General features: G+C 35.7%; 2 protein-coding genes across 2 annotated transcripts; one reads left to right on the top strand and one right to left on the bottom strand.

Annotated features, from left to right (window-relative positions):
• The first annotated feature begins 319 nt into the window (after window positions 1-319).
• si:dkey-91i10.3 (cytochrome P450) lies at window positions 320-16,098 on the top strand. Its single transcript, XM_048194093.1, has 9 exons — window positions 320-656; window positions 2,716-2,906; window positions 5,499-5,698; window positions 6,751-6,948; window positions 7,581-7,744; window positions 7,878-8,044; window positions 10,818-10,899; window positions 10,989-11,192; window positions 15,109-16,098. Exons 1-9 carry the CDS (start codon window positions 429-431, stop codon window positions 15,220-15,222), a joined length of 1,548 nt encoding a protein of 515 aa, XP_048050050.1. The 5' UTR covers window positions 320-428; the 3' UTR covers window positions 15,223-16,098.
• A 667-nt stretch (window positions 16,099-16,765) lies between these two features.
• On the bottom strand, window positions 16,766-25,287 carry rnd3b (Rho family GTPase 3b). Its single transcript, XM_048194094.1, has 5 exons — window positions 24,899-25,287; window positions 24,662-24,749; window positions 22,730-22,839; window positions 18,546-18,674; window positions 16,766-18,005 (listed from the first exon to the last, which is right to left on the bottom strand). The coding sequence occupies exons 1-5, from the start codon at window positions 25,019-25,021 to the stop codon at window positions 17,760-17,762; spliced, it is 696 nt and encodes a 231-aa protein (XP_048050051.1). The 5' UTR covers window positions 25,022-25,287; the 3' UTR covers window positions 16,766-17,759.
• Between the last annotated feature and the right edge of the window lie 1,671 nt (window positions 25,288-26,958).

Below are 26,958 nucleotides of genomic sequence, written 5' to 3'. Positions count from 1 at the left end.
CAGAAATTTTAAATATTAGAAAACTCTTATTTAAAAGTATATTATTTTGCAATATTACTGATTTACTATAATTTTGATGAAATAAATGCAGCCTTGGTGAGCATAAGAGACTTCTTTCAAAAAATATGTAAAATATTCCCTTGAAATTACAGCAGGCCTAACGCTCAGCAAGCTTCTTACATTGTTTATTATGATTGTTTTAGTAGTAACAGTATTTTGGCGGAAACAATGGTTGGCGTGGAGGTAAATGTTTGAAAGGATAGTAACACTTGTTTTCAGAATCTCAAGAAGCCGTTGATCACGATGACAAGCGAGTTTACTCAAGTTCATGCGCAGGGGAAGAGCTGCTTCTGGCACAGACTGCCATTACAGGGCAAAGCACTGCTGTAGCAGGATCGTGTACTGTGCTGTGGACTGCGAGATTAGATATGTTTTCAAATTCATTGCTTAGAACTGGATTATTTTTATGCAGGCAGGACAACAGTGGAATAAAATGCCTGACATCCGTATTCCTCAGCGCTGGGACTCGGACAACCAGCACACTGATAGGTGGTGATAAACAAAAAACCATGGACGACTTGGATGGTCCTAGCTTTCTGACATCACTGTACTGGCTTTTTGGAAAAGGTTATTTTCAAACGACACATCAAATGCAGGTAAAGGTTCATAAAAAAGCACTAGGTTCAGTGTTGGACTGACATTAGTTTATTCATGTGCGGTTCATGTTTTAAATCTTTTACTACATTTAATGAATGAGTTGGCATTTTCCGTGAAAATATCCACAATCCGCGAATAGGTGAAGTCTGCTGAATAGCGTTCATACATCCCTACATTAACCACAAACTTTATAAATTTAACATAACCCTCTGTTGCTTCTCGCATGTCGGTCAAAAATGAATGATTTATTTATTTATCTATTTTCGTTTCAATTAAATGAATGTAGGCCTACTATATTTTAGTATGTTTTTATTTAATATTTTTAGGGGATTTTATGGTACTAAATTATATTTACACTAGTTACATTCCAATTATTATTTTTTTTTTTTTGAGCATAGACCTGAAAATTAAATTTCCAACTTAAAACTGTCATACATTTTGAACGCTTTAGAGCACAGGCTTAATTTTGATCTCTTTTCAAAGACAATTGGCAAATTATTGCTGAAGTGAAAAAAAGTTTTAAAAAGTTAACTTTAAAAAGGTACTACAGAATATTATGTTTATTATGAAACATTCACAAAAATATTTTTTAATTTTTTATATATAGTGGTTAAACGGATCGTTGTTGATTCGTGATCCGTTCGGATCAAGCCCCACGGTTCGGGACGCATGTGATTCACGGATCATTTGCGAGTTTCACCGCAATAGAGTGAACAGGTTATAATTTCAACGTGTTTTGTCTTGTTATTTCATACATTAAATAGATATAAAACCATTCCAGCGTTAGAAGAGGCAAAAGAGGATTTAATTCGGTATCGCACGCAGCGCTGTTATCGGTACGCACGCGCATACAAGGCTCGCGCGCACAGAGAGCGAGAGAGAGAGAGAGGCTCGTTCCAGATAGCTCTTAAACCCTAAATTAATTTCTCTTTCGCGTCCTCAGTGCACTTGGATGGTCACATACACGCATTATGTCAGTCAAAATACTGCTCTCGGCAAGTATTCTCGTAAACACATTCGGTTATGTCTTAACTGAACGAGGTGAGAATTCGGAATCGGATGTGTATCTATCGGATGTGTGCGTTACTCTTAAAGTGACAGCAACCTATAAATACCTGCTGTTGTCTGTCATGTAAATCAAACAACAAAACACAACTTTAACAAAGATTAATCTATATTACATTTACATAGTGAACAGTTTCATTTTATATTTAATTATTACATTTCTGTACACGAAAATTAATACTAATAGTCATTTTATATTTTATTTGTAACTTTATGTTGCATTTATCTATGTTTGTAATTTGTGTACCGTATTTGTTCTTTTTACAGTCTGTTCACTTGCCTTTAATAATGTATTAGTTAGGCTTGTAGTTTCTGCTGTGGTATCAGAGTAGTTAAAGTGGGCTAAGTAATAAATGCAAAGTTAAGTTACCCCCCAACCCCTAATTATTTTATTTATTTATTTATTTTTTTTGCTGATCAGAAAAATGATCCGATCCATGACTTAATAACCGTGATGTGATCCGAACCGTGAGTTTTGTGATCCGTTGAACCACTAGAATTATATATTTTCAAAAACACGTTTTACTCTAAAACTGCAAGAAAATCAAAGCCATAAATCTAAAAAAGTTGATCAACTTGATATCTTTCAGTAAGATTTTGTTTGGCCGCAGTACTAAAAGTTTTCACTAGATGAATTTCGTCTCCTGTTCATTTCCAATGCTGACATTTTTGACCTAAAGGAACACAAGTGTGACTATTTTTTCAGGACAATTTAAACTTTTCGAATCATGTCCATGATTTTTGTGTGTGCGCATGTGTGTGTGTGTTCACATAGCAAGTGCCAAAACCTTTACCAAGTTTCATACCATTCCGATGAATTAAAAAATTCTAAAAAAAACCCCAAAATGTAAATTGTTTCGGTCAAAAATGACCCAAGAGCACCAGAGGTTTAAACATTAACATTAAACTTTTTCCATGTTGGTTCTTGTGAAGTTAAAATGTTTTATTAAATCTTTTTTGTTTATTTACTTTTAAAATTTTTAATTTATGCAGATAGAGCACAGCAAAATCTACGGCCCACTTTGGAAGTCCAAATATGGACCATTGGTTGTTGTTAATGTGGCCAGTGCAGACCTCATAGAACAGGTTCTGCGGCAAGAGGGTCGCCATCCCATCCGCACTGACATGCCCCACTGGAGAGGCTACCGGAAACTCCGGAATCATGCCTATGGACCCCTCACAGAGTAAGTGACACTGGAGACCCGAGTACAACTGGCACAAGCATTCATCTGTCACTTACACATGCATTCCACAGATAATGTACAGCCATAATGCTGTCAGCTTCTGCAAAAGTACACACATACACAACCTGCAGATGTTTTTAGAAACATTTGTCAAATAGGCATATAGTGTGCATGTCTGAACGTGTATTGAATAGCTAGCAGCTTGCAAGTGATAGTGAGTAATGTACAAAATGGAAACATGACTGAGGACACACCACGTTATGTGCGTTAAACAATTCTTGTCATTTGTATGCTTCATAAACCCATTTTAGTGGGACAAATAGGGAATTGTTTTCGAGATCTTACAGTGAACACTGAACAATGAAATTGCAGTGAATCCTTTAGGAGTTCAATCAATTCAATTCAAATCAATTCAAATTATTATGCAAGTTACATATCAGTGGGATTTCAGTACAATACACATTCAGATTTTAGTTTTTCAAAGAAAGTCTTTGTTTATTTGATTTCTGCATATCTTTTTAGATAACTGGTATCAATTTCAGATTTCAGGTTTGTTTTCCCAGGTCTACTTAGGTAAATGGAAACCCTTCTTTTAAGAGGTTGTTCCACACAGTTAAGCAATTCACAGTTCTCATGCAATATGGGGAGGAAGAAAGATCTTTCTGCAGATGAAAAGCATGAAATGGTGCAATGTCTTGCAAAAGGCATGAAGACAACTAATATTGTGTGAAAACTGAATGGAGATGATCAAACTATCGTAAGAGTTTTGAGTAATTTACAGTACAGAAGAACTCGGTCAGATAAAAGCTTATTAAGGAAATGTTCTGTCAAAAAATTAATTGTATTAAAAGGACAGCTATAAAAAAAGAAAAGAAATTGAGCATCAAACAGGTATTTGAAGCCACTGGTGTCTCTGGAGTCTCTAGATCCTCTCCATGCAGGCTGGCAGTTTTGCATAGTTACATTTCAGCCACAGCTAAACAAAGCTCACAAAGAGAAACATTTACAGTGGGTTTAGAATTTTTTTTCACTGACGAATACCATGGATGGTCTAGATCAGGGGTGTCCAAACTCAGTCTTGGAGGGCCACTGTCCTGCAGAGTTTAGCTCCAACTTGCCTCAACACACCTTCCTGGAAGTTTCTAGTCAATAGTAAGACCTTGATTAGCTGGTTCAGGTGTGTTTAATTAGGGTTGGAGTTAAACTGGATGGATGGTTGGTGAGTGGCCACTCCATTTAAAGCGTTAGTTCACCCAAAAATGAAATTCTGTCATTAATTACTCACCCTCATGTCTTTCCACACCCGCAAGACCTTTGTTCATCTTCAGTACACAAATTAAGATATTTTTGATGAAATCCTAAAGTTTTTTTTTTATACCCCATAGAAAGCAATGTAATTACCACATTCAAGGTAGTAAAAACTTCATTAAAATAGTCAACATGACTGCAGTGGTTCAACCTCAATGTTATGAAGTGATGAGAATACTTTTTGTGAGCAAAAACAAAACAAAAATAATGACTTTATCCAACAAATTCGTCTCTCCCCTGTCATTCTCCTATGCTGTTTACGTTCAGCGCTTCCAGGTTCTACGTCAGAATTCAAAAAGTGTTCTCGTCGCTTAAGGTTCAACATTTGAACCGCTGTAGTCACATTGACTATTTTAACAATGTCTTTACTACCTTTATAGTAAAGACATTGTCCTTTTTATACAATAATTTTTTTTGACCGAGTCCTCTTGTACTGTAAATTACTCAAAAATCTTACGATAGTTTGAAAATCTCCATTCAGTTTTCACACAATATTAGTTGTTTTCATGTCTTTTTATTTTCATCTTCAGAAAGATCTTTCTTCCTCCCCATATTGCATGAGAACTGTGAATTGCTTAATAACGTGGCGGAACATCTTTAAGTAGGTTTTCTGTTTACCTAAGAAGACCTGGCAAACTACTTAATAAACCTGTCTGAGATTGATATTGGTTATTTAAAAAAGATATGAGAAATCAAACAAACAAACACTTTCTTTGAAAAACTAAAATCTGAATGTTTATTGTACTGAAGTCACTTGCATAATAATTTGCAACACAGTGTAGATGCAAGTGTAAGTGGGGAAACTGGTTTTAACGAACCCTAACAACTGCCAAACCTAAAGCAAAAATAGAGGGCTACACTCTTAAAAATCTTAAAAATTAACATCCATGTAAACTTTCCATTGCACACAAGGTCTTTATAGTGGAAAAAGATTCTTTAGGTTATTAAAAAAAAATTTTTTACCACTAAGAATATAATAGTACTTATATGAACTGTTCACTGAAAGATTCTTTGGGGAACCCATAATTGTTCTATGGCATCGCTGCGAAACCCCATTTTGGAACCTTTATTTTTAAAAGTGTACTCTTTTATTGTTCAGAGGTCAATTGTAGAATTACCATGAGATAACTGCATAAATTTGATTAAAAATACCTCATAATCAATGTTCTGAACTTATTTTGAATATAAAATGCTATATCTTAGCAAATTATCATGCAAAGACGTGACAGTCATTATGCTTACAGAAATGACAGTACTCATAATGTATTTATTGTCCTGTGACAGAATGGGAGCAGAATGGCAGCGCATCAGAAGCATTCTGAATCCTCGCATGCTGAAGCCCAAACACGTGTCCTCCTACACTAATGCCATTAATGCCGTGGTCAGCGACTTTATTGAGAAGGTGGCTAAGCTTAAGACAACAAAAGGCAATGACGTTATGGTGTATGACCTGGCAGGAGAATTGTACAAGTTCGCCTTTGAAGGTAAATAATACTGTGTAGTTTCAAGGTCAAGATAATTAGGCATTCTCAGGGATTCATATGAGCAGTTTTAATGAATTGCTGATTTACAGGAGTGAATCAAGTGAGTACAAAGGTAGGGTGACCAAACGTCCTGTTTTCCCAGGACATGTTGTGTTTTCACGTCCTGTCCTGGCCGTCCTGGTTGTTTTTTATAAAGTGATGAAAATGTCCTGGTTACGCCAAAACTACAGTTGTTTACTTCTAGGTAACAGTTTATATGTTTTCATTAGTATTCACGATTTGTGCAGTCGTCTGTAACTGAATAACAGGTACTTCGTGTAACAGCAGAGCAACCTTCAGCTATCGTCTACAATGAGTTCAGCACGTTGTGCTCTTCCTTTGTACTTTGCGATGTAACAGCTGACAGGCCTATATAAATTTCTTTATAACTTTCATGCTTATTTGTTAAGTAACAAAAAACAGCTGGGAAAGATCAGCTCTACAGCAAAATATAGATGGGCAAACAAGGAGAATGAGGAAGAAAAACAGGATGAAGAGGAAAACGAAGAAAACTAAAGATATAGATATTTTTTCTTAGTTAGTTTTTGTAAGTTTGTGAGAGCTATTTTCTGTTAAATTTGGATTGCTAATATAGCAGAGGTATTTTTTTTAGTTATTTATTATTTTTCTAATACAGAAGAGACATTATTTATATCATTATCAGTATCTCATTGCCGGACCGATTGTCCTGGTTTTCGCTAATCAAAATATGGTCACCCTATAAAAAGGGTCAATGCCACACATTAGATAACAAAGGCCACTGGTTATAAAGAGCATCGGCCTTGATGAGTTCATAGCTTAGGCATGTGCAGCTGACTTTATCTTAATCTCTCTTCCTTTTAAATAGATCAATGTCAAAAAAATACCTAGAAAGCAATTGTACTCTCATATATCTTGAGCTTAAGGATAAACTTAAGGATTTATTGTTTTGTTGTACTTTGCTATATTTAATATATATACTTGGTAAAAAGCACTGTGTCCATTACACTAATATTGTCTCTTTCCTTCACAAGGAATATGCTCAGTGTTATTTGAAACTCGTATGGGGTGTCTGAATGATGAGGTTCCTGAAGAAACACAGAAGTTTATCTTCTCTGTGGGGGAAATGTTCCGGCTTTCTCCCATCGTGATCCTGTTTCCCAAATCTCTCTGGCCCTACATGCCTTTTTGGAAGCATTTTGTGGCTGTTTGGGACCATTTGTTCAAAGTTGGTTAGTCTATTTTTATTATTGTTAATAAATAAATATTAAAATGAATACAGTTATATTATTTATAAAAATGTTTTTTTATTAATTAACTATATATATATGTAAACTACAGTTCAAAAGTTTGAGATTAAGATTTTTTTGAAAGTAAATTAATACTGTTATGAATTAAAATAATCAATACTGACAGTAAAGACACAAAAGATGTTAAAAAAAGATTTATATTACAAATAAACTTTATTCATCAAAGAATCTTGAAAAAAAATGTATCAGTTTCCACAAAAACAGCACAACTATTTTCAACATTGTTAATAAACAGAAATATTTCTTGAGCAGCAAATCAGCATATTAGAATAATTTCTGAAGGATCATGTGACACTGAAGACTGGAGTAATGATGCTGAAAATTCAGCTTTGTTCAGCTTTAAATTGTAATAATATTTCACAATATTACTGTTTTGACTGTATTTTTGATCAAATAAATGCAGCCTTGGTGAGCGTAAGTGACTTCTTTCAAAAACATTAAAAATCTTAACAACTCCAAACTTTTGAATGCTGGTGTAGAGCAACTATATTCAAACTATAGTAATCAGGTAATAGCATGGCAGTCATCCTTAAATATGCCGTTTTTTTGCACAGCGGATGAACTGGTGCAGAAGAAGATGACAGAGATTCAGGAAATGGTGAAACACGGGCAGCCAGTGGAGGGCGAGTATCTCACACACCTCCTGATCAGTGAACAGATGTCCATCACTGAGGTTTTGGGAAGCATTACAGAGCTTCTTCTGGCTGGAGTCGACACTGTAAGTATCTTCACTCTCTTTCATTATACAAACAATGATCGCAACATTTGATTTAAAACTAAAGGAAATAAATGTGTCGTTAGTATTTGTAAAATGTTTTACATTGAGAATTTTCGATGTGTGCTCCGTTTAGACTTCAAATACTATTTCTTGGGCGCTATATCACTTGGCACGGGAGCCAGAGATCCAGCAGAAGCTGCATGAGGAGGTGATCAGCGTCTGCCCGGGTGACAAGGTGCCCTGCAGTGATGACATCATGAGGATGCCATTGCTAAAGGCCGTCGTTAGAGAGACTCTTCGGTACAGCATAAACTGTATCTCTCTATTATATTGTTATAAACATATTTAATAAGAGCAAAAAGAGCTGTCTGATATGCTAGTTCAGCGCTAGCAAGTCCATACTAGCAAGTCAAACCAAGTCAAGTCAAACCAAATGTAGTACCTACAATACAGTATTTGATTTTAGACACATCACGTATAGTCAGGGATGGGCAGTATTTATGATACATGTATTTTAAATACGTATTTCAAATACAAAATAGTATTTTGTAATTTGTATTTGATAGGGTTGATGAAAATGGCTTTGTATTTTGTATTTTTGTAGTTTTAAAATACTGTAAAATACTTCATAAGAAGAAGACATGATAACATCATAAAAATGCAGCCTCTGATTGGTACTTACTTAGTGGTTTGCCCAGACTTGTTGAGTTCAGAACAGATGTTAAGCTTTGGTGTTCTTAGTAGCCTAGGCTAAATAGTTTACCAATATACATAATGTTCTTGAAAACAATTGAACCACGCAGCAGCCTCCTATATTTATGATTAACAATCAGTTGATTAATTAGTTATAAACTAGTTGCTATGAATACAGGAGCCATCAGTTGTCTTCTAATGAATGACTTGTTTGTCATTGAGTCAGTGTTGCTGATGCAATGTAGGCCCTTTGTTACCAAACACCAAGTAACTAAATTAGGATACAATTATAAATAATTCGCAAACTGTTTAACATTAAACTGTTGGTTGGTTGCTTCATCTGGGAGATCACAAGGATATGTGAATATTTGATCTGTTAAATCCACAAAAATTTTCTCTGCAAAAGGTCGCTTATCCTTGATTTCGTGGAATCATGGGATGTGTTGTTTTCACATCTACAGACAGTGGAAAAGAATCGGGATGGGACTCGGACAGAAATCATGTTCATGGATGAGATTATTAATGTTACTGAAATATAAAGCAGAGCAGGGGCGAGTGATGTTGGAGCTGAACGAGACCGCTGGAGAGATTGCTAATGAGAGATGAGCGCGACACACGTCTCGAGAGCAGTGGAACTTTTATTATGCCATAGTCGCCATTTCCGCTTTTTTTTGGTCTAGCGTATGTGGGGTAATGCAGCGCTGTTTATCATATTAGATACATTTGTGTGTTGAAAGTTGTTATGATGTGTTCGCTTGGCGGCTGCTATGAGACACTTGTTGCACACTGCAGTAAGCTAGATCGATATTAGTCATGGTAAAAACATGGTACTCCCGGTAAATCAAGAAAACAAAATTTAAGAAGCTACATAACATGAGGAATATAATGCGTGGAATAGGGTATAACGCGGGTAATTGATAGGCGACGCACGGACACACTCCGTGTCCTGGATAAAATTGCATATTTCTCTGGGTTTAAACATTCTTGGAAACATTTGGGATAATGTAAGTACACAAGTCAACAAAATATATAACATTGTTCTAGTGGTTTTTGGATATTTTAATCCAAAAATCCTACTGTACGTGTTGTGCCTTTAACTGGTTGCATATGTCAGATTTATTGATTGACTCGGGCAGAGAAAAGCTGTTGCTATCAAACATTGTTTACTTAATCAACTGAGTCAGTGTAATGGTGAAGGATAGATCAAATAGGCCAATTGATGAAAGGTTTGCGAAGAAATGTCATGCTCCCTTGTAAAAGTATTTTTAAAATACAAAAATACAATAGTTTATTTTGATACATGGTGTGGCTGCTGTATTTTGTAGTTTATTTTGATACACTTAAAGGTGCCCTAGAATTTTTTTTTAAGAGATGTAATATAAGTCTAAGGTGTCCCCTGAATGTGTCTGTGAAGTTTCAGCTCAAAATACCCCATAGATTTTTTTTAATTCATTTTTTTAACTGCCTATTTTGGGGCATCATTATAAATGAGCCGATTCAGGGTGTGTGGCCCTTTAAATCTCGTGCTCCACGCCTCAAGAGCTTGCGCTTGCCTTAAACAACATAAAAAAAGTTCGAACAGCTAATATAACCCTCAAAATGGATCTTTACAACGTGTTCGTCATGCAGCATGTCTAATCGCGTAAGTACAATTTTTATTTGGATGTTTACATTTGATTCTGAATGAGTTTGAGGCTATGTTCCGTGGCTAACGGCTAATGCTACACTGTTGGAGAGATTTATAAAGAATGAAGTTGTGTTTATGAATTATACAGACTGCAAGTGTTTAAAAATGAAAATGCGACGGCTCTTGTCTCCGTGAATACAGTAAGAAACGATGGTAACTTTAACCACATTTAACAGTACATTAGCAACATGCTAACAAAACATTTAGAAAGACAATTTACAAATATCACTAAAAATATCATGATATCTTAGATCATGTCAGTTATTATTGCTCCAGCTGCCATTTTTCGCTATTGTTCTTGCTTGCTTACCTGGTCTGATGATTCAGCTGTGCACATCCAGACGTGTAATCCCTTTCATAATGTTGGGAACGTGGGCTGGCATATGCAAATATTGGGGGCGTACACCCCGACTGTTACGTAACAGTCGGTGTTATGTTGGGATTCGCCTGTTCTTCTGAGGTCTTTTAAACAAATGAGATTTATATAAGAAGGAGAAAACAATGAAGTTTGAGACTCACTGTATGTCATTTCCATGTACTGAACTCTTGTTATTTAACTATGCCAAGGTAAATTCAATTTTTGAATCTAGGGCACCTTTAAAATTATTTTATTTTAAAATACATTTGCCCAACACTGCGTATGGTGTTATCCTGCTAAATTAATCCTCCAAACATGTTCTCTGGCATTCTCAGGTTATATCCAGTGGTTCCTGGGAATGCTCGTGTCGTTGCTGAAAATGAAATAGTGGTTGGTGGCCATCTGTTCCCTAAAAATGTAAGCTGCACTACAAACCTCCATTCCGTAAACATATCTGTGAATAGACGGTCCAAACTAATCAGTGCTGTGTATTTGGTGTTTTCCAGACTCTGTTCCACCTCTGCCACTTCGCGGTGTCCTATGATGAGAAGGTGTTCCCCAATCCTTCTGCTTTTCTCCCCCAGCGATGGGTCCGGGGGCAAAAGCAGTTAAACCAGCACCCCTTTGGATCTTTGCCGTTTGGCTTCGGCATTCGGGCCTGCCTGGGCCGCAGAGTGGCTGAATTGGAGATGTACCTCCTCTTGTCCCAGGTTAGAATGCATATCAGTCACAGTCACTGTCAGCACCGTTGTGTAGCTGTGATGTTTGTATTATTATATTAGTAGAAAAATGTTCTTGTTTAACCTCACCGTCACATGCAGATGATTCAATCTGATGGCATATTCACATTTTTGCCATTACCCAACTAACAGGGAATGTTCTCAGTCTCAGAACTTTGGCTAATGTTCTGGAAAAGGTTCTTTCAAAGTTATGAACAAGTGCTTTTCCAGTAACATTAAAAGAACATTAGTTATGTTATAATGTTATGAAAATATTAGCACAAAAACGTTATTTATAAAACGGTTAGTTCCAGTCCTTGATTCTGATTGGTCAATAGCTTTTATTCATGATAAAACTCGGCTATGATCGCTTCACCCAACAGTTCTGTGTATCACTACACAACACTATTAGCAACCACTCTTAGCAACGTAAACATATGTTTGTTCTCATTGAATAACACAACAAGACGTGTCACTCGTATTGTTTTGAATGGGAGAAAGTGTAAAGTGTTCCGCAATAGACCTTATTTTCCAGAGAAACATGCGCGCCGCCATCTTTGCTGCGTTCACACCAAACGCGAATAGAGCGTCAAATTCGCGTCTACCGCTTCTAGTTTGCCGCTTGAACATTTTGAATGCATTCGCGCGTCTAGAGCGAAATAGACGCGCGTAAAAAACAAGCGTTTGAAGCGAAATTGACGCGCGTCCGAGGCGAAATCCGCTTCTTGTGGGAGGGGCAAGTGCTAGGCGGTTGTCTGTTTGCAAGATGGCTGATGTTGATCGTGCGTTCATCGAGAGAGCTACCGCTTTGTATTTGCTCTGGAGAGCAGAACAGCGGCGTAGGGGTCAGCGTCGCGGGAAGGCCGAGGGTCGATAAACGTGTACGTGACTCAAAAGTAAAATGTGTATTTACAACTTACCAGGTAGCCCAAACTCCTCACCGACACTCTTCCAAGCGAGGTCCTTTTTATTCCTGTCTGAAGTATGAACTTGTGTCATAAATCTCTGGGTGACTGCTCACTGATAATATCAGTCGTTCCTCCATTTTGAATGAGTGACTCCGGGCGGGCCTGCCGCCACAGCAGCAAGCAGGCTCCTGATTGGTTAACGCGGCGCGAATTTACGCCAAAGTTCAAATTTTTCAACTCGGGCGTCAGACGCGAATTCGCGTCAAACGCTAAATGCACAAAAAGCACCATTCGCGCGTATCGCGCGAAACGCTCAATTCGCGTCATTCGCGCGAACTAGACGCGCGAATGAGGCGAATTCACGTCTTCCGCGCCGCGCTAAACGCCTCATTCGCGCCGCAAGACCACCAGACGCGCGTAAACGCGTCTTTACATTGACTTAACATTGAAATCATTCGCGCCAGACGTTCTATTCGCGTTTGGTGTGAACACAGCATTAGAATATTGTCCTTGAACTTCCGTTTTCGCGGTAGCCCTGTATATTTCTATGGCATCGCTGTTGAAGAATAATTAGCTGGTGAAGTGGATTTACGTGTTGTAGAGTTAACAAAAGTTATCATGAGCATTGTAATGTTTAAAGCGGGTGTCTTAACAAATGTCAGTAGAACGGGAAGATTTTAAAATGAGCAGTTCATTCATAAATACATAAGATCGCTGTGGAAATACAAGCCGGAAGTCAAAAGACAACGAGCGCAGCGCTGAAAAGGGGCGGGGCTACATAAGGTCTATGGCGGAATAAGTCCCGCCTTCTAAATAAGAGCCAATCGCCGACTGGTAAAGTCATCGCGTCACTTCAGCGGCCGTTAGAATCACCGGTTTCTATAGAAACAGTCAGACGCGCGCCTCCGAAGAGACACGCATTTAGGTTTGCGCATTAGCTTGATCAAGCCTGAAAAATAGTTTTTTTTGTCATGATTCAAGCGTTTAGAAACTAAATTTATGAGCCGGTTGTTGTTAGATTTCATTGGTGATTTCAAATATGAAATTTAATCGTAAGGTTGGCGAACAGTTTTGGATAATTTGATGTTTCCCATTCAAAGAGATTGCATGATGCCCAGGATGCCCGAGAGGCGTTTCAAAGATGGCCGCCGAGTGAAATGACTTGTCTTAAAGGGACTTTGATATTGTTCATTGAAGCTTACTGTATTATAGTAGAGTATTGTGAGAGAGAGATCGAGTGAACAAGTGTACCTGCATTTAGATAGCGATTTCCTTCAGGACAGTACTATGTTCGTAATAAAAAAATCTGTTTGAATGTTCGCTGCGATTTCTTGTCTGTTAACAGTTAATGGGTTTCCCCGTGCCCTGACACTGACAGCGATAGTAAAAGCATTTCTTGTTCTGTGTTCACAAGTTTCGGTTCTTTCAATGTAAAAGTCTTCGCTACTGACTGACTCATTCATAAAAACAGTCTTTGCCGCCATCTAATGGCGTAATAATGTAATTTCCTTTGCTGTTCACGGTCAGGGACTAGTTTTTCCAGCGAAAGGAAGGCTTTAATGATTTTACTTCATGAAAGTTGCATTGATACATATTTTTTGGCCTTAATATTTGTATTGTGTGGTAACTGTTTTATAAAAGCAATAAGCCCTGTGAAGCCGTGGTTTACAGTGAATTTATAACAGCTAAGAAGGTATTAGTCACTCTGCATCCTGCCTAACAACGCCCCTTAGCTGTTATAAATTCACTGTAAACCACAGCTTCACAGGGCATATTAGTGCTTTATTATACAATGCTTTTTTCTAAAATGTTTAAATGGTAAGTTTGTCTTGTTACTATGGAGCCCCTAAAGGGACATGGTGGCAGAAAAAAATTGGGATGGGAGGAATTTTTTTTTTTTTTCAAATCTTTTGCGTTCACACACAAAACTTTTGCGTTCCCCTGAGAAACTTTCCCTTGCAAAGATATTATCATTCCCTTGCTGTGAGCTCGGACAAACACTTCCTCTTTAATGTCCCACTGGCTGGCTGTAGTGTTTCAGTCAGCTCCAAAAAAAAATTTCCTCCCATCCCAATTTTTTTCCACTACCACGTCCCTTTAGGGGCTCCGTTTGTTTCAGAATGTTGGACGTTCTAATTTTTTTCAGAATGTTTGGAACATTAAAAAGTTTGTCAAAATGTTTGCAGAATGATGAAATGGAATGGTTCCTTAATGATTTCATAACCAAGAAAATGGTTTTTAAAACATTTAAAAAACTGGACATTTTGAACATTCAGAAAACATTCAGAAATAACATGTTCATATCTTAATGTGAACATTAGTAAACCATTCTTAGAACGTATTTTTGTTAGCTGGGTATATACAGTGAGTCTGAGGCCACATTTTAAAATAGAAATGATTTGAAAACGTATTAAAGCTGCTGTCCGCGATATTTGGCCCTCTAGCGGTTAATAAACAGAACTGCACGCGTCTTGCGGAGGAACGTTGTAGCTGGAGCTACTTTTCTCCGTGTATGTCTATGGCGAGTCACGCAGTTACTGTGATACTCTGTGGCGAGTCCTACCAGTCCGGTCTGAAATAGTCCGAATATACACACTTATTATAAGTGTACCATAATGATTCAGGATAAGTAATAACACGGTTTGGAAAATTGATTCATGTTGTATATTCTCATTATATAATTTTTGTAAATTTTTAACACAAAAAAGTTGCGGACTGCAGCTTTAAACAAAGATATGCACTTTTAGGTCAGTCCATGAATTTTGAACCCATCCATGTCACCAGTGATTGTCCTGACCCAGTTTATCTGATCATATTAGTGTGTAAGTTTTAGATATTTGACTAGTCTGCAGTCCTTCACCTTTGATCCAACCTTCTCTGCTATTACAGAGATAATTCTGCTTGTCAATGAGTAACTAAGATTCATGTTTTAAGCATTTGGCCTTCAATTAACTATACACGTTTCACATCAATATGCTTTTATTTTATTTCTTTTGCAGTTAATTAAACGCTATGAAGTGCGCCCAGACCCTTCAGGAAGGACTGTGAAGCCGATCACACGAACTCTGCTGGTCCCTGCCACATCTATAGACCTTCAGTTTATTGATAGGTAAAAAGAGCAAGAGGAACCAGTCAAAGCAAAATGCTTCTGTATAAATAACTGTGCACTTCTCAAGCATTGTGCCTCTAGATGATGATGTTTGCATATTTGATATGACAGATACTGTACGATTTAAAAATATAACTACAATGCGCATTGCTGACTAAATTACATGGCTTTACTGCTGCCTTTTTCAGGACTTCTTTGCCTGGTTTCACAGACAAGGCTTAAGCTGCTCCAAGACTAAAATGCATGTTGAGCTGTCTTAACTGAAAGCAACTTGAACTGATATATCTTAGAATATATCAGTGTCATTGTTTTGTCTCAAGATGCACACCAGTAATGTTTTTTTTTCTTTTTTCTATGGCATGTTTTTAAAAAAAAAAGCCACTTAAATGTGATCATTTAACTAAGGTCTAATCCTGGCTTAATCTAAGCCGTCTGTGAAACCAGGCCTTTATTTATAATAAACAAAGACTTATTTTACTGTTATACTTAAATACTGTAAATATAATATAATTTTTTAACATTACATTGTATAAATATTTTTTAATAATTGAATGTGGATTAATTTGTCAGATATAAAAAATATCAGATACCTTTTACAAATAATGTGATTATTTTTTATTTTATTTTTTTTGTTAATGCACCTTAATTTTTGTAATTGTATTGTTTTATATTTAGAAGAAAATAATATTACAGTTTAATATATCTAACTTCAGCTTACATTGTCCTTGCTGGTAAGAATAATATTCATATTAAACATGTTGCAACACCTGTCCAGTGTTTGCATGAAATCCTTCTCTGTTTAGATATGGTAGAAAACTCCACTGATGCCCCCTTGTGGGTGAGACTTGTAAATGCAAGAAAATTAAAAAATCCATCCTAATTATTTTTGTCATTATTACCTGCTCCACTTTCAATTTAACAAATAAAATTAGTTTTTCCTATACATTTTGACACTGTAGACCTTCACAGTGCACATGCATAACAGCTGATAAATTTAATGGCATGAAAACAATCTAGAAAAAAAATCAAAAGGAATGTGTCTGTGATTTTGAATTCTGTAATGATTTTTAACGTTTTCCTTTTTTTCTATCCCAACATAAAATTAATTTACCATAAAACAAATTTTGCAAGCACTGACCAATCATCCAGTTGCATTCCCCCTCCTCGCTAAAATTTTATTCTGTAGGTGATTTGCCTTTTGACTCCTTAAACTGCATTCTCACCTGGATACATTTGAGGATTAGATTCCAGTATACTTTATCCTTATAAATTAAAAATTATAAGGATTTTTAGTACAGTATTTTAATGTTTTTTTCCCCCCAATTTTCCCGAATTTCCAATTATGCCCAGCAGATGGTAGTGTTGGACCAAACTGAATGCTCTAGATTAGAATGCTGTAGGAAATGCTCATTTTGCCAGTTAAATAATTCAAAGAACCATTGATACATATATCATATCAACACAGACATTATAAACTTGCTTTTGGTCACACAAATACACTAATGGAAATAATAATTTTAGGATGCAAAAAAATTGTGGATTCCAAATGTGGTTCCAAAGCTTTTCTATTGTTTTAATGTAACCCTTGTAACATTTTAATTTTACATTTATTAAAAACCTACATTCATACAAACACTTTTTATTTTTTGTATTTTAGTTTTGTGCATCTTTTATGTGTGTAGGTTTTTTTGGGGGAAGATCCATAATGCTAAAATCCACATGACTGCATCTTTTTTTCTTTTTTTTTCTAATTTTGCTTCACTTCTTCACTTGTGTAATTCTCATCTCTTAGAAAAGAGAAAATAGTGTGTATATATATACATTATATATATATATATATATATATATATATACACACATACATACACATATATATAATAAGCACAACTCATCTGTTTTTTTGTTTTCAGCTGAATGATCTAGAAACATTCAACAACACTGATAAAGTAGTGATATAAAATATCATAAGTGGTTGCCATGCAAGTTCTTTTAAAGAAAGAATATAGGCAAACCTTTAAATCTGCATACTGTACGTAGAGTATTTTAGAAAAGTTTTAGGCTATATAGTGTTTGGAATGTGTTTGCATATCTGTGACATTTGACACTTTTTGGTGCAGTCAGATCTAATAGGACAGGACTGAGGTTAGCAGCACCGACCACGTTACTCCAAGAAGTTATTTACGTCCATAAACTGGGGTACATTGCAATGAAATATTACAACACAAAATCCAGAGGAAATTCTTCTTTGGACAGCTTCTACAAAGTTATAAGTGCTCATTTGGCAATACATAGGAACAGATGTTTTCCCTGCTTTAGGTTTTTTATAATGCCTAAAATGTTCTGAGGTGCTTTTAAATAGGGGAGAATAGAATGCATCATCATTAATACATGTCGCTCACTCAGTTCAGTGGTACATATTGTGAATATTAGTGAAGTGCAAAATATCTCCCTTCAGTTCATATCCCATTAATTCTCCCAATGGACTTTTAGAAGGAATCCTGATAGGAGAAGGAATGCATGCAGATGAAATGGCTTCTGAAATCACATGACTGTGCAGGTTTTTGTCTTGGTCTTGTGTAGGCGTGACACTGAGTCCAGCTCGGGCCTGTTAGATACGTGTGAGGTCCTCTTGGTGGCTCTGCCGGACTTCACGCGCTTCACATTCTTGTTACTTTTACTGATGCAGGCCAATGTGGCTATGTGAAAAATGTCCCTCACGCTGTTCTCAGACTGCTGTGCTGAGCACTCGATGTAAGGGGCCGAGATCTGCTTGGCCATGTTTGAACCCTAAAAGACACAAGAAGTCAGTTACTCAGCCAGTTAATGGACAGTTAAATACTTACTAAAATAATTTCTAATCATCTAATTCAGGGGTCTTTAACAGAGGGACACCTAGGGGGTCTGTGGTGGTACTGCAGGCGGTCTGCCAATTAATGTTAGATTTAATGTGCATGTAAGAAAAAAAACATGCATTTTAAAAATTCAATATATAACTAATTTCAAAGCTAAAGTTTAGCAAAATATTTCATCGTCCCACCCGCATTAAAATGTATTAAGTAAAGTTAAAGTGTAATGTGTGCCTCAATAATGATTATTTTAATAGTTTTGCAAGTTACATTAAGCATCGTAAGTCTGTAATATGGAACTGTATACATGTTATTATAGCCCAGGTTAAAAATGCAACATGTTTCACTATCCACCATCAGAGGGGTCCTTGGTTGAAGATATCTAATGTAACTGCATTATTTTGTAGTACAAGCTTTTGAAATTGCATGTTACCTTTTCTTTTTTATTATAGCTATAAAATGTTTTTTTTTAAAAACCCACCTGGTCATACGATGAAGGAATGTCATTGGACAGCTGCACAAATGTGGCCAGATCTGCACGTAAGTCTGACTTGCATCCAACCAAAAGTACTTTAGTATTGGGACAGAACTCCTCAATTTCCCCCTTCCACTAAAGGAATTAAAAACATGGTGTTACACCGATGCCAAGCACATATATTTATAATATTTATGTAATATTTATATTTTATTATATTTCAGCTTTATTCCAAAAATATTTGTAATAGTTTTAATTTAACTATATATATATATATATATATATATATATATATATATATATAGAGCCCGACCGATATATCGGCCGGCCGATATTATCGGCCGATATGAGCTAATTGCATTTAAATCGGCATCGGCCGATGAAACATGAGAAACAGAGTCTCATGCTTCACTCATGTTATGAGTGTTGCATAGTTTGCCCACCAGAGGGAGCTCTGCAACTCCCCAGTTGACAACAGCGCCAGAAATACACTACAGAAAAAAAGCTATCAGCCGAGCCACGGAGATGTACTCTTGACCATAGACATATAATAAACACTAGACGCCCCATTGGCCGCTGGACCGTACGTCAACGGCGCCGCCATGTTGTGCGGGGAAACGTTCGCATAACGCTCATAACTGGAATTGAGAAAAATGCCTGCTTCGTGTGCTGCTTGGGGCTGTACAAATCGCTGCACAATTGAAAACCGGTCTCGGGGAATAACCTTTCACAGGTAAGACTGAACATTTGTTTCTGGTTGTATTTGGTCATTATATAATTGATAGTAGTTGGCCACCGGAGTCAGTTAGACTAAAATAGCTAGCGATGTCACTAATTAGCTATGAAAGTTGAGACGTGAGTTTACATGATTTCTAATATAGTTTTAGCTTATGTTATTTTATAAACTAAAGTTTAAATATGCATCTCTATTTTATTAAAACCGACTTTTATGACAAGTACTCGTTACGGCTAGGTGGCTGATATTTTGTTAATCTTAATCTAACCCTTACTTTAAGGTTAGTTAGTGGGCTAGCTTTTCACACATTTAAGGTTTCACAAAGACAACGAGTTGAGGAGACAGTGGTAAGTAGCTAGAAGGGAAGTTTCCCGACTCATCTACATAATTTAAAAGTTTGCCATTAAATGGTGATTTGTTTATATATTTATTTCTTTTTCAGCCCATTGCAACCAGGGCTACACAAGCCTCAAGGAAAGCTGAGAAGAGCCTGTCAGTGGACTGTTCTCACCATTTCCAAGAGACTGATGGAAAATATATAGCCTTTTGTTGTTATTATTATTATACCAATACTATGTTATTATTGTACTAGTCACTATTTAATTTACTATTTTTATTATTGTCTATATAATTCTGCAATTGATATTACATTGTATTTGCGATTATTATTATACCAATACTATTATTATCAATCTATTATAGTTATGATGTTATATTATTGTCTATATTCTGTAAATGATACTACATATTCTATTGCTATTATTATAGTATTATTATACTATATGCTATTATCAATATATTATGATATTATATTATTGTACTTATACTATTTTATAAATGTTCTATTCATTACTATTTTATTTGTTGTATACTGTTTGTTTATTGACAATATTATATACTTTATTATTGACTATATTTTTATATTATATATACACTACATAAACTATTTCTTATAGTGTATAACAAACTATTTATTATTCTCAATTTCTTTATTTGCATTGCACTGTAGATGTAGCCTACCATATCATATGTATTACCATAAAGGATCCATCAGTTATCTTTGTTGTTGTATGTTTTTGGAGTATCTATCTGTATCATTTTAGTGCATTTTAAATACAGAAAGCAGCCTGTGTGATTTGTATTTGATTATTTTTGTTTCATTTTATCAGTGGTGGTCAATTCTAAGTTCAAGAAAAGCTAAAATTGCGTTAAAGACAGAAAATCCCTTTTTTACAATAAGAAAACGTTATTTAATTTAATGTGAAAATTAAATTATATCTCAGTATGGGCGTTTTCACAATTCTTATGCAAGAATAAAGCAGTCAAATACATGACAAGCCAGAGCTTTGACTATTTTTTATTAAAATAAATATTTTATATGTCTAACTATAGAGATCTTAAGTAACTAGAACTTTTTGTACACCACGTACATTATAAACCACTGAAATTGGTTGATAAATGTAAACCTTATTTTTGTTTTTATCCAGAAAAACCGCAGCTCGTCCGTTTACTTGTGTTTGTTAACAGCACAGTCTTGCCCCCGCACAATATGGCGGACTCGTTGACGTATCGCAGCAACAGTCCAAAGCGGCCAATAGGGCGTCTAGTGTTTATTATATGTCTATGCTCTTGACAGTGAGTCTGTCGTTCGTCATGTGAAATGATTGTAGATTTAGTTCATACACTGTATATAAAAACAGTGTGGTAGTTCTAGCTAACGGTCCTATCATTATCACTTCTAAATATTCTGTAACATCACTTACAGCCGCTAATGCATTGCTATATTAGATTAGCCACAAAGCTAATACCATGTTTATCAGTGGAAGAGCGCGAACGTTAATAAGAGGTCAAACTATAACGTTAGCGTTTAACTTATTCTAAATATATCTGCAGTGTTTGTTGTATATATATTGAGAACATTCTACATTGTTTAAATTATATTTTGGTATTATTTATTTATTTTATATTTATTTATTTTATATGTAGCTATACATTTAACTTATTTTAATTTTATTTTCAATTCATTGACATGGTTTTGTGGAATATTGAATTTGTTTGGTATAGCTCTTTTACTTTAACTTTAGTATTATAATTTATTTACAGTACACACACAGACTGTTAAAACCAGCTTCAACTGGAAGTAAATAAAACTGTTAAATGTTTAAAACCAGACTGTTTTTTGATCATTAAAAAATATATACTTTTGATGTGCAATTGTTTAGTCATTGAGACTGTAATCTAAGGCTTTTTTTTAACATAATCCCTTCTGGAAAATGGTTTATACAGCCCACATACATAGAACAGGCAGATATTTTGCTATTGAATGTTGTGTAAGTGTAGTTTATAGGAAATGGGTCTAATATCCAGTTTATTTTCAAAATCAAAATATCGGCTTATAAATCGGCTCTTTTCGAGTTAATATCGGCATCGGCCCCCAAAAATCCATATCGGTCGGGCTCTAATATATATAATAACAAATCTTTTGTAATAAGCTGAAATAAAATAAAATATAAATATTAAATGAAAAACTAAAAAAAAAAACATGAAAATTATAAATGTTACTTTGGCAACTAAATTAAAATAAGCAAGTTGAAGTACTAAAATTACTAAAAAAAAAACCACTAATACAAATGACAAAACCATAAGGCATAATAAAATACAATAATATACTACAATAATGATGCTAATAAATATTATCATAATATTAGTAAAACTACAAAAAAAGTTACCTTAAATTCCTTTTAAAAAGGAAGGTAACTATTAATAAGTAATCTTCTATCTGCACAATACTGAATTCAGCTGTTTATTTTGAAAATGACAGTGTAGCTGACACCACAAATTTCTTTCCACATTGTTTATATGACATCCAGTGATTCTAGACCATGTTTGCTATCTCAGGACCCCTAAAAATGTGTGATTGCATGATAGCTCTTCATGACTCCATGGCTTATCATATTAAGTGTCATGCCTTCTTCTAGTCAGTGGAGGACCCCGACATGGGTGACGTGTAAAGCGTATGATTTCACCTCGAATCACCCAATGACATGAGTTGCACAGACCACCTCTCTTAGAGAGACTATAGTCAGTGACACCATTGGAGACCGAAGCGGCCCAAAACGAGTGGCTAATTCTTGCTCTCTCAAAACCACTTGTCTCCCAATGACATCAGAGGTTACAAGGCATTTTGCGACACAAAGGCTCTATGATTCTGAGACCCAACGTAAACAAGCTCTTATTGGTTGTCGTTCTCCCCCTCATGTGATAGTCAAAGGATCAAAGTCCTCCCACACATTCCCCCTCTCATTCATTGGACTCCTCTCTCAGATGTCTGGACTTTTGTTCTCATTGCCACAAAGACAGGGCTTGTGAGAATATCCCAACCACAATTCTGAAGAGCTACAACAATTTATAAACATTCAGCATCAATGAACAAATGTCTTTAAAATCAGCTTACCTTCCTTAGCACATTCTCCAGAGTCTCTGGTCGACCGATATCAAAACAGATGAGAACTGCATCAGCGTCCGGATAAGAGAGGGGGCGCACGTTGTCATAGTATGGAGACCCTGCAAATAGACATAAAAACACCATGCTAATAAATAATTACTTAATATAAATGAATAAATAATAATCTGAACAATAACCTGACTGATAAGAAAAACTGATAAGTTAAACAATGAACACAACATGGTACATTTATGCAGATAAATTGCAAATATTGCTAGTAGATTTATTCTACATGTACACATGAACTGAACTCATCTGAACCGCAATGAAAGAGTTCAACAGTATACAAATCAGTGTTATTTTAGTATTATTTATAGTATTTGTTATTTTTAATTAGCTTGTAGTTTTAGTAATGCTGTGATGTTTTGTCACTTTTATTAATTAAATCATTAGTTAAAATCTTTTTATTTAGCTTTAATTCATTTTTATTTCAGTTTTAGTTTTAGAAATCTTCAGTTAGTTGACAAAGACAACATTTCTAAATTTTGTTTTAATTTTTTAAGTTTTTTAAGTTTTTTTTTTAATTTTTATAAAAGCTTCTTGCAGACTTGGCGACACAATGCAATGTGCCAGAAACCATGCACATCTGTCCTGGAAAAACATCCGTGAGACTGAGAGTTGTATTCTTTCTTTTCTTTTAGAAATATCACTTTATAGTATGTGGTTTGTATAAAACGTCCCCATAAACTACATACACTATATAGCAACTGTCATTAAACAGTAAAAAGTCTATAATTCAATTCAAATAATTAAAATTCAAAAGTGAATAATTACATATCCATTTATTTATTCAGTGTCACTGTGAGTAAAATCTTCTGAAATTGTTGGACTGATACTGGTTGATTTTCTATGGGGTCCCTGTGCAAGTCACTGTCCCTCTACATAGGAAGACAGTACATATATCCATGATTCAAGCCCAGCAAATTAGGTTACAGTGCTATTCTGGGAGGTGAGTGTTGAATATGCTCTAGAAAGTTTGTAGGGCTTGAAATGAGTTCAAACCTCAGATCATTAGCCATCATTACTGAAATATTTAAAGGTCTCATTTTAAAATGTCTGTCCATGGTGAGCAGCTTCATGGGTTGCTCAGAAAAACATAGATGAGGAAGGAAATGATGATTGCTGTCAGTTCAAATTTGACAAATACATAAACAACTGTTCACATAAACTGATCACATACTACCACATGTGAAGTTTATTTTGAGAATAGTATTACCTAACATTAACAACATTCATCTGAGTCATTCTAGAAGTGTGGGAGACAAGAGTGAGTCTGCTGTGAGAACATCATGGCCAATCTGTGGTGGACTGGTCTAGTTTACAAGCTTCCAGTGAAAAGCAAACACAGTTTTACAGCTTGATTCCATTGAAAAACCATTTCAAGTTCCACAACACTTTTTATTCTTCATTTCTTCAGAAAACCATGGCTCTAATATGCTAAAAGTGCAACATGAAGAGCTTATTAAACTGTATAGATAACCCAAGATACCTGTAAAGATTGTTTTAGACAAGAAAAAACTGAATCAAAGCAGCAACCAAAATCTGAAAGTATACGTTAATAAAATATAAAACAGGTCCACTTTTCTTCTTCAACCTCATCATCACCATATTCAAGATTTATGAATTTTGTCATAAGTGATGAATCATACAAGTCTGACAAAAATATCTGTGGTCCTCAGTTTCCAGTCCACCAAAAATATGAGGTTCATGGGGACATGACCTTTAGAAAACTACATCACATATCCCACAAAGCCCAAAACCTCAAAAATGGCATTACAGCTTCTATGAAGACCAAAAAATATGTGCATGGATTCACATGATGGAGGCTTGGATAAAAACATTATCAAAAATTAGCAACATCAAAGCTTTTCCTCCTCTTACCTGAAGTATCCCAAAGACTGAGCTCAACTCTCAAAGTGTCCACCTCAAAACTGGCTGTGTAGTTCTCAAACACTGTAGGAACATAGTTCTGCGAGAGAAAGATCCAAAGTTTGATGTTTAACTAAACAAAATGATTAACTCATGGCTAAAACGCTGCATCAATTTTGCACTCATGACACAAATTACATTAAAAATCAAATTAATATTCATATTTAGAGGCGACTTTTCTCTACAAACCTCTGGAAAAGAGTCTTTGGCAAAAACATTTAACAAAGACGTCTTCCCACACTGAGTGTCCCCGACCACAACTATTTTACATTTCATATCGTGATGGTGATCCATCATGGACCTCATCTTCATTCACTGTCGCTGAACATCAACCCGGTGACCTCGAGACTGCAGTCTGTCCATGATGTTACAGTAAGAGAGAAAGATTCCAGGACTCTATTCAAAGTACTTTCGGCGCCCCTCAGGTTGTGATAAAGATGAGTTATTTGTAACGCTAAATCTCTGTAAAAGGCGAGAGGCGCATCCTCTGTGCGCTGCGCTGAGAAATAAACCGCTTCGACCGTCTCGCTTTGGAGTCTGTGAAACATCCACATACTTGTGTGATGAGCGCAGCGCGAGACCGCCCCTCGCAACAGCTCACATTCCAGCGCGCGAGGGCGCGCCGCGCGCTACAACCCTCGAAAGATACAAATGCTGCTAAAGAAACAGGATTTTCTGCAGAGCTATGTCAAAAGCCTGAAGAAACACAGATGTAGTCATATCCGAGTCTGTTAATATGAAACTGTTTAACTAAAAACTGTTTTCACTTACACTGCCGTCTGTTATGTTCACAAAGTGAACATTAAGTAAAAACAGTAATATTGTGAACTATTATCTATAATATATTTTAATTAAAATCTAATGTATTCCTGTCAGAATCTGAATTTTCTGCGGCCATCCAGATCAGTCACATGGTCCTTTAGAAATCATTCTAAAATGCTGATTTGCTGCTCAAGAAACATTTCTTATTATTATCAAATTTGAAAACAGTTGTGCTGCTTAATATTTTAGTGAAGACTGTGATAGGCTTACCTTTTATTTAGGATTCTTTGATGAAGAGAAAGTTCAAAAGAACAGCTTTCACACCAAAGGTGAAATCAGGCAGGAGAAGAAAGTCCAACACTCTTACTCCAGCAATACAAAAAAAAAAAAAAGAAAAAAAAAAGAAAGAAAGAAAAAAAGTAACACAAATGTGATGTTTACCTAATTTGAAGGTGCAATATGTGAGAATTTTGCAGTAAAATCTCCAAAAACCACTAAGCCAGTGTTATGCATTTTGTTCACTTGAGTACTTACAATATCCCAAATGTTTCCAACTATTTGTAAATCGTGAGAAAATTGCAATTTTAACCAATTTTTGTCTTTATCTTTAGTAACACTAATACAGCATTTCCTCCATCATACAATGTGTTTTAAAAATAATTGCATGTCATTTATCATCACAAGCCATCCAGCATTTATTAATGATATTCTAAAATCAATCTAGTTTACTGCAGTGTCTCACAGCAGCCAGCAAGCAAACGCACAGAGTAACGTCATAACATCATTTTCAGCACACTCAAATGTATCTAATATGATAAACAGAGCTGCGTTACCTCATACTCATGACCGGAAAAGCGAAAGCGGTGTCGCCGACTGTGACATAATGAAAGTTCCGCTGCTCGTGAGGCGTGTTGCGCAATCGCTCCAGCGGGCTCGTTCAGCTCCCACAACACTCAGTCCTGCTCTGCTTCATACTACGATAACGTTAATAATCTCATCCATGAACATGATTTCTTCCAGAGTCCTATCCCAATTCTTTTCCATCGGCCGTTGAGGTGAAGACCAAATGTCCCAAGATTCCGCGCTCAAACTTGGCTTCATCAAGCTACGCCTTTGTTTTGAATAGGTCTCTAGCGACCTCTAGCGGGCAGAAAATATTACATATTGCACCTTTAAGTAATTTTTGCTTATTAGAATGGTTGAATTGGATCATTGAAGGTCAGCAGCAAAGACATTGCTTACTGTAATAAAGTGAGATTAAATACATAATGTTTATATTATTTAACATTTTAGTTATTGCAGGTTTCCTTAAAAGTTTGCATTTCACTGTTTTTATACTTTTTGATGAATATCTGTTTTTGTGCAAGTTAGATGAGAAAATGCATGCTTATATTTAGTCTAGAACTATAATAGCCATCATGTTTACACAGCACTCACAGCGCTTCTGCACTTACTCTTGATTTCTCTCAACATGGAGACAGGAGTGC

This window comes from Megalobrama amblycephala, linkage group LG6 (genome assembly GCF_018812025.1).
Source record: "Megalobrama amblycephala isolate DHTTF-2021 linkage group LG6, ASM1881202v1, whole genome shotgun sequence".
NCBI lineage: Eukaryota > Metazoa > Chordata > Actinopteri > Cypriniformes > Xenocyprididae > Megalobrama > Megalobrama amblycephala.
The sequence above is the reverse complement of the archived record's forward strand: the minus strand, read 5'-3'. Positions and strand labels throughout refer to the sequence as shown.

Coding starts and splice junctions, on each gene's coding strand:
- si:dkey-91i10.3 (XM_048194093.1), top strand. CDS start 429: ATGTTTTCAAATTCATTGCTTAGAACTGGATTATTTTTATGCAGGCAG. Junction 2,907..5,498: donor GCCTATGGACCCCTCACAGA/GTAAGTGACACT, acceptor GTCCTGTGACAG/AATGGGAGCAGAATGGCAGC. Junction 5,699..6,750: donor GTACAAGTTCGCCTTTGAAG/GTAAATAATACT, acceptor TTCCTTCACAAG/GAATATGCTCAGTGTTATTT.
- rnd3b (XM_048194094.1), bottom strand. CDS start 25,021: ATGAAGATGAGGTCCATGATGGATCACCATCACGATATGAAATGTAAA. Junction 22,840..24,661: donor CAGTCTTTGGGATACTTCAG/GTAAGAGGAGGA, acceptor GTCTATTTGCAG/GGTCTCCATACTATGACAAC. Junction 18,675..22,729: donor TGGAGAATGTGCTAAGGAAG/GTAAGCTGATTT, acceptor TAATTCCTTTAG/TGGAAGGGGGAAATTGAGGA.